The 11,105-nt window shown below is 41.4% G+C and overlaps 1 protein-coding gene across 1 annotated transcript; it reads right to left on the minus strand.

The window, feature by feature from the left end:
• Positions 1–289: 289 nt before the first annotated feature.
• soul5l (heme-binding protein soul5, like) lies at positions 290–9,465 on the minus strand. Its single transcript, XM_050044516.1, has 7 exons — positions 9,283–9,465; positions 7,210–7,269; positions 5,462–5,543; positions 5,262–5,382; positions 5,036–5,175; positions 4,339–4,502; positions 290–3,125 (listed from the first exon to the last, which is right to left on the minus strand). Coding segments are annotated over exons 1-7 (1,059 nt in total). The 5' UTR covers positions 9,285–9,465; the 3' UTR covers positions 290–2,635.
• Positions 9,466–11,105: the final 1,640 nt, after the last annotated feature.

The following is an 11,105-nucleotide window of genomic DNA, read 5'->3' on the forward strand; positions in this document are numbered from 1 at the left end:
ATCAGGTGCAGATTCTGGAGCCATCAACCAAGGACTGAAGAGGAAACTTACAGCAAGATCATTTAACAATACTGGTCAAACTTTGTTGTAACAATGTTATCAAAAAGAAGGGAAGTGTCCTCTGGTGTCATTGTGCTATTTGTCATACTACCACCTGATGATGACAAAGTAAGGAATGTTTTAAATCCTAGACAGAAGTGAAAAACACACATAATAAAAATATTCACGTAAATCACGTCCAAAGACAACAATAACACAATGGGTCAGACAAGAGTTTGTTATGGTTTTTTATTGCACCTTCCTCAGAACACACAGTATGTAGCTCAGAGACGCATAGATAATTTATTAACTGATGTAACTTGTATTGCATTGGTTGATCAGGCATGATTCTTTGGGATCTTTGGAGCAGTCCTTCCTTCTTACTTGCTTTCAATGAGGGGTTGTTGTGGGCTAATTTTCTAGGTAGAGATATGCAGAAAAGTGTGTTCAGGATTTAACATTTGGTCAGAATTTAGTTAATTCCGTGTAACTAGACCTATCACCATATTACCATTCTGCTATAGGAGAAAAATACTGTGGCTTGTTTTTGATTCTCTAAACCAATCACAATTGCAGTGATGGTGCACTTGCAAAAGAGAGTCAGTGGGGAACACACACAGTGACAGGGCTAACTGTTAGCATCACACGGCTAACACTGCCATATCTAAATTAAAGACAGCGACGGCTCTGGGCAGACTCTCTGGGAGGAGAGCAGCTCTGTTGACAGCGGCACCAGAAAGTTTGCTGATCCAGTGGGGAGTTGGGATGGTCTGAGATCAGACCCCCAATGCAAAATAGAACATATTCAGGTATTGATTGACTAGGGATGTTTCAAAAGATGTGGCCAATCAAACCAGACTGGCCAGTTGTTTTATTCATTGTAGATCTTTACAACAATGGACAGAAAGCAGGCATGGCTTATTGCATGAACCTAACCTGCATCTGGTGAGTCAGACTAGAACTGAGTTAGAGCCTTATTTTGTACAGTGTGCAAAAACAAGGTCATAAGTAACCTGTGGGATTTCCTTTAGAAACGAACACAGTTTTGAAAACATTCAATGTCTTTTATCAAAACTCAGTGATATCTCTGGAGCCTGACAAACATGTTAAATATATTTCCTACCACATATAACATTTGGAAAGTTTCTGAATCCAGGATTATTTAGATATTCCTGCCATCTTTTTCTCCTTACTTAAAGGCACATCTATAATTGCTAAGGTTAGGTCAACCCTGACTTTACACCATGCCCCAATGTGTGAAAGCATGAAATAACACAGACTTAAAAATTTTAGGGGAAGGTTCAAGGTTCAAGGTTTTTATCGTGGAAACAGTGAACAAGATAACTAACGCCAGTACTGATGGGGTACAGTACTGATGCTTACGTGTATGAATATTGCTGTTCTGTACTAGCTTGAAACAAAACTGACTGTTAGGTAATATTTGGTTAGTTAGCAGGACAAAAAAATCTGTTGTTAATGTAAATGTTTACACCTGTATGGATTAGATTTACTGATAATCAAAGATGCAAAAACATTTATTGCTCTTTTTGCTGAACTTTTGACAGTGAAACTAAGGTTACATCCAACGACAATCCACTTTCTGCTACACAGAATACTGTTTATCTAATATAAGTTTGTTATAATTCAAGTTTAAATTTTTAATGAATATTGAATATGTTCATTGCTTTTTAAAAATCTAATCAAATTGCTTAGTGTCATTATAATGACTTAAAATACTGAGTCAATACGTTTTGCAAAACATATGCATTTACAGGCACTTTCGATCTCTATGTCCGGGGAAAAAGGTTCGATCAAAAGTAATAATTTCATAAACTCTACTTTTATATAAAGGCATTCTGCATTAGTGCTTAGGTTTAAGTTGCGCCAAAGATCCCAATGAATGTGCACACCGAATTTAAAATGATTCACCAATATGTTGCCACAAATATCAAATTAACTGACATGAAGCTGAACAGAGAGAAGAAGTATGTAGGATGTTATGACTAGAAACTATTGACAGAAACTTGAAAGAATCACTAACTACAGCTTCAAACTTCATTTACAGGAGAACACATTATGATTGTTAAGCTTCCTCTGATATGTCAGCTTCTGTGGTTAGTCCCAGCATAAGCTTTAGTTACCAATTACAGACAGATTTCCATTGAAGTCCTATTAGTTGCTAAGTTAGTTTTAGGGATACTCTGATCTTAAACGGCATCTATCCCTGCCTTTAGCTTTAGCTGGGTCACTCAACACAACAACCTCGAATTCTAACTTTCTAACTAATACATACATCTGACTTAATTCTATGATACAGCTGTATGACAAGCTTAGAACAACAAAGTGGACAAGCATGTGTCTGCTGATACAGGAAGCTGCAGGTGCAAAGCTGTGACAGAACATATAGTTAAACATTAAGTGCCATAAGGAGGAGTTAGTGTAACACACAGGAATAGAGAGATAAGGAGGAAGAGAACGGCTTGTCCTTCTATCACACACTTTCACTCATTTTTCTGCAACACCTCCACTGCTTCTTTTCTATTTAGAATTCATGTTAATATACCTGGAACAGCTGCTTAAATCAAATTGACTGTTGCTAATGAGCGTCGACTGGCTCGACCACGGGGCTGCTGTCAGCTTGTGTATCCAGAGAGCTGTGGGCTGTGCTGTTCAATAGGGCGGCGTCAGACTGGGGCTCCAGGGACGGGCTCACAGAGGCGGGGTCGGAGGAGTTGGTTGTGGGGTCCAGCAGGATCTGAGTGGAGGTGGGGGTTTGGCTGAACGGGGCGTCAGCAGGCAGGTTGGTTGATGGACTGGGAGGAGCGTTGGATGGGGGGAGAGCGGGGGTGTCAGACAGCGTTGGTGAGGATGCGTTGGACGTTGTATTTGAGGATAGGTTGGAGGGAGTGAGTGAGGGTGAATCAGAGAGTGTGTGAGGGAGCGGGTCAGATGAAGAGTCTGTGGGTGAGTTGGTCTGAGTTGGCCTGGGTGTGTGCGCAGGGGTCGGCTCCTGCGGATCCGTGCAAACTAGCTCCCCCTCGGCCACGTACCAAACCTCATTGTGCCTGTTCAACAGCTTCAAGGGACTACACACACAAACACACACACAAGAAAGAGGAAGAGAGACAAACACAACAGTTAGAAGAGAGTGACGTGTGCAGTGATGTGTGTGTATAATGTAATCCATCATGACTGATTCTCTCAGGCTACACAATCTTCTAAATTAGTTAATTTTAGAAATTTGTGATTTCAAAATACACATAGCGGCAGCTTTGCTGATTGGCAGATGGCAACTGTTATTGTGGGAATATAAATCATTCCTGCTCTGCAACATGAGCCCTCTGAATGACAAAATTACAGGTCACCTCAGTCATTGCTTATTAGGTTAATCATGATGGTACTGTGACACCTGAAAGTGAAAGGCTGCTACATTTTACAGAAACACCCAGAGTAGGTTTGTGCATCTGAAATCTAAATTTTGTTGCAACTGTGCAAAGCATTTAAGACAAGAAGCAACCTCTGGGGCTGAAAAATGAAGCCAACGCAAAAGTGCCAAAAACCGCAGTTCCTCAAATGGCCACTTGAGGCTGGCTCCAGAAACGAGTCAACCCCACAGACCCCATGTTAAAATGGCAAACTAATTTCCCCGTTCAAGATAACTGTACAGGGAAATTAGCTGATTAGACAATGTTAGTTTGGTAATGTAACCATGGTGTAACACCCAAATCATATAGTATAGGTTTTGTATTTCAGTGTGTTTTCAGCAAGTAAAAGTTAACTGTAACATTTTGGTTGCTTAAAAAAGTCTTGTTCAGTGTTGTACTAAAAGACCCTCTTAGGAGTCTAATGTTAAATTTCTGGTGAGTACACTTTGCTTTAATGGTTTAAAGTCTGTTATTCTTGCTAGCAAAAATTAGCAATAGCATTTTAGCGGTTAACCACGGACTGTAATCTACCGTCCTAATTAAGCTACCTTGCAGCTAGTGCTTGTGTTAGCTCCACCCTGTTGTTAAAGAAGGTCACTTCGCGCTCCAAAAAGCTAAGATGGTGATGGCCAAAATGGCAAACTCATGGCTTCAGTGCTGGAGTCCACAAACCAATGGGTGATGCCACGGTGGCTTCGTCCATTACTTTTATGAAGTATATGGTTTTTTAACTTTTTGAATAACGTTATTTTATGACATACTTTACTCGGAAAATTACACAGAATATTGAAAAACGTTAGAACGTGAAATAGTCATAAGTGATTCCCATCTACCAATACGAAAGTCTGAACTGATAAAGTACTGTGTGTGATACCTGTCATAGCCGACTCCATAGTGGTAGCTGTGGTTGTAGGAAGCTCGAACCCTTGCCAGTTCTTTAGTCAGCAGATGAGCGTGAAGCCTGGAGGTGACTGACAGCATCCAGCCTCCATAACTCCTCACATAGACATCCATCTCTGGCATCTCAGTGAAATACAGCTGAGCAGGAGACACAGAGGCAACATCAGCAGCCGAACATTGACACATGATGCATCACAGGAGACAGATACAGACTCAGATACAAAATGTTGTTCCAAAGAGACAAGAGCACACACATTGAGTCCAAAGCAAAGACACAAGGCAGAAAAAGCGAAACTGACTATTGAGATCCTGGAAAAATAGCTGGACTGATTAAGTTTCGGTCATTAAGTAGTTTGATGTTTGTGGATATCTACAGCCTAGTTTTGATGGATCAAACAAATCAACCATGTGCATTTGCAGTCTTGCACAGACCGATGAAGGACAGCAGCGTTGACACATCATGAGCCAGCATCGTCTATTTCTGTTCTGCTGATTGAGTGAAAGCATCACAGAATGCTGTACCTCAATTAAGGCTATCGACCTTAAATCAATGATCAAATTACACACAGATACTAAAAGCATTTGAGGGAATGACTCACCAATTCCGGGGGAAAAAAAATCTGCCTCAGCATGCACCTCAAGGCTCTTTCCCTCACCATCTGTTCGCTTACCTTGTCATTGGTGGGCACGGGCGGCTTCTCCTGATAGGCTGCCGGCAGGGGGAAGTTAAGTGAGTAGATAGCCGGCTCCCACATCTTGGTCTCCTCTGGGATCTTGACCAGAACAGGGGCGGTCATCTCCATCTGGATGCCTGCGAGACGACAGACACACATACAGAATAACACACAGAATGAACGCACTCTTAAAGCTGATTGTCTGCTCTCGTCCTGTCCTTACCTCCTTCATTGGCTCCAGTGATGTACTGGAAAAGTCTCCTGAAAGCCATGGCTGCACCCACGCCCATGAAGTAGGCTTCGGCGTCTGTTGACACCCAGCGAGTGGGGCTGTAGTGTCGCACCTGAACACACATATCACAAATTGTCTTTGAAGTGATGTGATGGAAGATGTATGTGCTGTCTGACTGGAGTTTCACCCACCTCATATTCATCTGTTTTGCAGACCAGCTGATATTCAAGACATTCCTTTGACTCGGTGCAAAAGCTGGTGTTGGTGCTCGGTCTGTAACAGAGTGATGGACAGGGTTGTTAACTTTGTATACATTTGTACATTTCCAATTTTGTGGAAACAGTTTAAGGGAAGATGCTCTGCTGTTTCAACATGTCAGCAGCCTTCTGCACAAAGCAACGTCCATAAAGAAATGTTTTCCAGTTTTGGTGTAGAGGAACGTGACTGGCCTGCACAGAGCCCTGACCTCAACCCCCATCTGACACCTTTGGGATGAAATGGAGTCAGGCCCTATGCTGGCAAGCAAGCAAGCAAGCAAACCTTTCACAACAGAAGTTACATGAAGAAATAATGGGAAAGAAATGAGATAGAAAAGTCAATATATTAAAACGAGGAGAATCTAACTGAACTAAAAGCCAAAGAAAATGCTTTGTGCTTCTTAAGGAAAGGCACTGATTTGGCTTTTCAGAGACTTTGCTAGATGGTGTTCCAGAGTTGCTTGGCAATATCAGCAAAAGCATGATATTTATACACTGATCAGCCAGAACATTAAAACCACTGACAGATGAAGTGAATAATAATAATGATCATCTCGGGACAATGCAATGTTCTGCTGGGAATCCTTTAGTCCTAGCATTGATGTGGATGCCACTTGACACGCACCACCCACCAAAACATTGCAGACCAAGTAGACTCACAAGTTAGTCTTTAGACGCTTTGCTTAACTAAAGACTGATGTCTTTCTCCCTGATTTTGTGTTTAGATGGGTGGTCCTTCGGTGGCTCGCTGAACTCTTGTGCTCGTAAACATAGTCTGACTAGAAACACGTGTAGTGGTACAAAATGGCTCAAGTCGCTGTAAGTCCTTCATTTCCACAATCTTGTGGACTGAGCACACGCAAAACTGAGTTAAATCTCTCGGCATCCATTTTCAAGCTCTCTGTGTGTTTGTGTCCTTGCAGACGAGAAAAGGGGGAGCGCACATTTCTGTGAGGGCGTGTCCTTTTCAAAAACGCAAGAGGCATTGCTTTGTTGCCGGCCGTTTTCTCCGGTGTGTTAAACACACTTTAGAAAGGAGTGTCCCCAGACTATCAGAAGGCGGAGATCTCTGATTGTCTGGTGGCGAGACTACAGACCAAGTACAAGTGCACCTCCCCCCCCATTAGGGAAATGTACCATGCCGCACCACAGAAACTGCTAAGGAATGGCCCGCAGAATGCAACAATTAGCTCAAGGTGTCGAAAGGCCTCTAAATTCCCCAGGTCCAAATTGAATTGAGCATCCCTCTGACATGCCAATACCCCACCTCGCAACCCACAGGATTGAAAAGACCCACTGGTGCCAAGTCCAATCCAAGGAGGCCCCACTGTGGATCAGACTTGGCTCCAGGGTACCGGCACGTCCCATGAATGCTTGATTGGATTGGGACCTTGGAAATTTAGAAGCCAAGTCAATGCCTTGAGCTCTTTGTCACATTCCTTAGGCCATTCCTGAGCAGTGTTTGTAGGGCACTGCCATCAGGGAGTGGCATTGCCACGAGGAGCTGCAGCAATGTTTGAGTGGGTGGTGCGTGTCAAGGGGCATCCACATGAATACCAGGGGCCCAAGGATTCTTAGCAGAACATTGCACTGTAACAATATCATCAATGTCATTTCCCTTACCTGTGAGGGGTTTTTAGGGGTCATGTGGTACCTGTTTCTATCTTAAGCGATCAACTTACCCAACACTTCCTTCAGCAGAGACCACTAGGGCCAACAACGCCAAGACTGAGATGAAAGCCCTGAGGAAGGACACAAGTACAAATCAAGCGTCTTCATTTAAAATGCTCTTAAAGAATAACAGTGAATCGACTAGTGGTTTATGTAACTACGTACATTTACTCAAGTACTGTACTTAAGTACAGTTTTGAGATACTTGTACTAAACTTGTAAAAAGTGTGGGGCACAGCCTAACGCGGGGTAAATTGTAACATGGACTTTTTATGTCGTTCCACAGGGTCAATCCTTTCCTGCTTCCGGCCAGTTGACCACAACACCTCCAAACAGTGACAAAATTCCACAGATTGGACGTGTTTCAGTGGAGATTTCTTTGTCATACTTGTTTTTCAATTGCTCAGCTGTCTGTGCAAGTCATTGAATCCAACCATATATCATCTTAACAACTGTCTTGTTGCCTAAAACACAGCACCATTTTGAACTATGTAACCAACTCCCAGCAAGTGTTGGCTCGGCTTGATAAAATGAACACACAGCGGGGTTGTAATGTGGTGTTACAATTAAGCCAGGTCATAGGTCATTGTCTCTATTTTTGCCCCTCAAACTTCTGTTCAGTTTGAATGAATGTTCTTAATTAAGGAGATATACTTTGCATTTTAATTGTCAGGTATCTTATTGACACACAGTTTCACAGTCTAGTCAATATTCCTACAGTCAATACTCTTATTTTGACATGTGGATCTAGGTTACCCATTCCTAGACATCTATCGGTCCAACTATTGAATATGGATGATAGACTGACAGAAGGATGGATACCTGTATGGATACCTATCCTTCCCCTGATGTAGATGGAGACCTATATAGAACTGTGTTGAATTAATCGAGTTAAACAGACCTTTCCAGCAAGTGTTACAACTAACCCTCTGCCTGTTTCACTTAACCCCACCCATGGGGTACGTTGCAACATTTCACTTCCACCACTTCTCAGCACAATTGTAGAAGAAAGGTAAGTTCTAGAAAAAAACAATTAGTTTATTTGTAGCAGAGATGTGCATGTTGTTAGAATAAAACAAACAGTTTTAATGACTTTCAGCCCGAACGAAAATGTGTTAAGTTGTGCCCCGCTCTCCCCTATTATGTTTGAGTAGCTAAGCAGCTAAACTAGCCCCACCTATAGCAGCTGCAACATTAGTCATGTTTATTATACTAATGTATGCATCAGTAATTATGATCCAGTAATATGATGTAATTCTGAAATGGGCCATGCTGCATAATGAGCATTTGTTTTGGTACTTTAAATACATTTTTTTTTTACTGATACTTATGTACCTTAAGTAATATTTTATATGCGGGGCTTTTAAAATTCTTATACTGTGCTACTTTAACTTAAGTAAAAGGTCTGCATGCTTATTGCAACACTGTGGCAGGGACCAGTGACTGATACTGTTCGATGACAAAAATGATAAAAAAAATTATACGTCGGAGGAAAATGTTTGATTGACGGATTTTAAGAAGCTTAGTGAGTGAATGTGTGTGTCAGTCTGCGCGTCAGTGTGCTGCATTCCTGTGTTTGCACTGCAGAGATGAAATGGGACACGTTTTCCTGCTCTCACAGCGACGCAACGAGGGGAGAGATCTGCTGCATCATCAGGCTCTGCATGCCTTCTCTAAATCAAAGGCGTTTTGAGGTCATTGAGAAACAAGGTCTTGTAGCTCATAATATCCCCTTCATCATAACATTTATTACTCTTTAGAATAACCAGACATCTGAATTCAAAGCCGAGGCTGTTTTTTTTTAAAATTACAATAATTTAAATATAGGGTTAATCTTATAGAAATACAATCAGATCGTGTCTATCTGCTGTTCTATGTATATAAACAGCAACTTATTAAATATTTTAATTTTCATGCGAGTACAACCGACCAACAATAACGCCAAAATCAACTTTACCTGTGCATGACGCTGCAGAAAAGTCGCAAAAATAGACCTCAGCTATGGTCAAACATTCCTGGAGAAATTCCTCCTAATATACCTGCGAGATATTCATTTACTCCGATATATAAGAGGTGATACTCACATTGTCCCGGCCCCGCTGTGCGTGTCCTTTCCACCTGCCAGGGGAGTGCAGGGAGGCGGAGCGGTGTGATGGAGACTGCAGTCTGCTGCACTCTGACGGGCTCCGGTGGATTTACTGCGGACTGCAGTGAGCAGCAGCGTCCGCCCGACACTCGCAGGGAGGGAGGGGCTGAGCTGGGCTGAGCTGAGCTGGGCTGGCACCGACCAGCCTGCAAACTACTGGCCCAACACTGGATAGATGATATGTGCCTATGGCAAGCCGTTTTAACATTTAATCACTAAGTCCGACTATCCGGAATCACCATTATAGATATCTATAACGTCATTTTGACTAGTAGTAATGTCATTGTGACTAGTATGAATTTTAATTTAAGATATCTATGACGTCATTCTGACTAGTCAAAACTAGTTAGGGCCTACAGATATCTATGACGTCATTCTGACTAGTCAAAACTACAGTTACAGATATCTGTAATTCAGTTTTGACTAGTAAGATTCAAACTATTTTTGCCATTCATGTGTATGGGGTTTGTCATTATAGATATCTACAATTACATTATGACTATCTATAATTCAGTTGTAGATATCTACAACGTCATTTTGAGTAGTGAAAATGACGTTGTAGATATCTACAACGTCATTTTGACTAGTCATAATTCGAATTCAAGATATCTACAACGTCATTCTGACTATCTGAAACTCAATTCAAGATATCTAGAAAGGACCATGTAGGCCTAGATATCTTCAGTTGATGATAGATATCTTGAACTTGAATTATGACTAGTCAAAATTAAATTGTAGATATCTCAAACTGGAATTACAGATATCCACAATTCAGTTGCAGATATCCGCAATAACAATTGCAGATATCCGCAACTACATTGGAGATATCTATAATGACAAACCCCATACACATGAATGGCAAAAATAGTTTGAATCTTACTAGTCAAAACTGAATTACAGATATCTGTAATTAGAGTTTTGACTAGGCAAAATTATGTTGCAGATATCAGTAATGAATATCCAGTCTAGCGATTAAATGTTAAAACGGCTTGCCATATGTGCCTGTTATAACCGAGAGTTCACCTCCAGCGCTGCAGCAGTGTGAGATGAAGAGAATCCGCCATCATTAATCCTTCAGTGTTTAACCATGAGAGGTTCCACATTTAAACTGCTCTGGTGTGGGCTGTTTATGGTCTGCAGTATGTTTGCATAGTTAAGACAATATAACAAGAATCAGCTGCATGATGAGTTATTATGGGAGGTGCATGCTGTGCCAAAAAAGCAGACTTTAAAGGACCATACCACTGTGTTTAGTTTATTCTACATAAAAGGTCCAGTGTGTAGGATTCAGGAGATATATTGGCATACATGGAATATAATAAGCATGTTTTCTGTGTAATCTCCTGAAAATATGAATCACTGTGTTTTTGATATCTTAGAATGAGCTGTTTATAAGTAGGGGCGGGTCCTTGTGTGCAGACATCACCATGTTGCACCACTGTGTTTCTACAGTAGCCTAGAATAGACAAACAAAACACTGGTTCTACATCGAGCCATTTGTATTTTTGTGTATTTGTCAGCCACTGTAGTTAGCAGCCAGTCCACGACAAGATCACTGGATAAACACTGATTTTCTTTTTAACACGAAACTGCTTCATTCAGTGTTTTAGACCTCTGTGGATTATTAGGCTCTCAGTAAAAACCACCTGAACTTCAAGGTCATATTTTGTAAGAGAAAAAAGGTGAGCACACATTGGCAGGTGTTGCGCTAGCCAATCTACGATGTGCCAAAGCACAGGCGACACTTACTTGTAACATGAA

This window comes from Epinephelus moara, chromosome 5, assembly GCF_006386435.1.
Source record: "Epinephelus moara isolate mb chromosome 5, YSFRI_EMoa_1.0, whole genome shotgun sequence".
NCBI classification, from domain to species: domain Eukaryota; kingdom Metazoa; phylum Chordata; class Actinopteri; order Perciformes; family Serranidae; genus Epinephelus; species Epinephelus moara.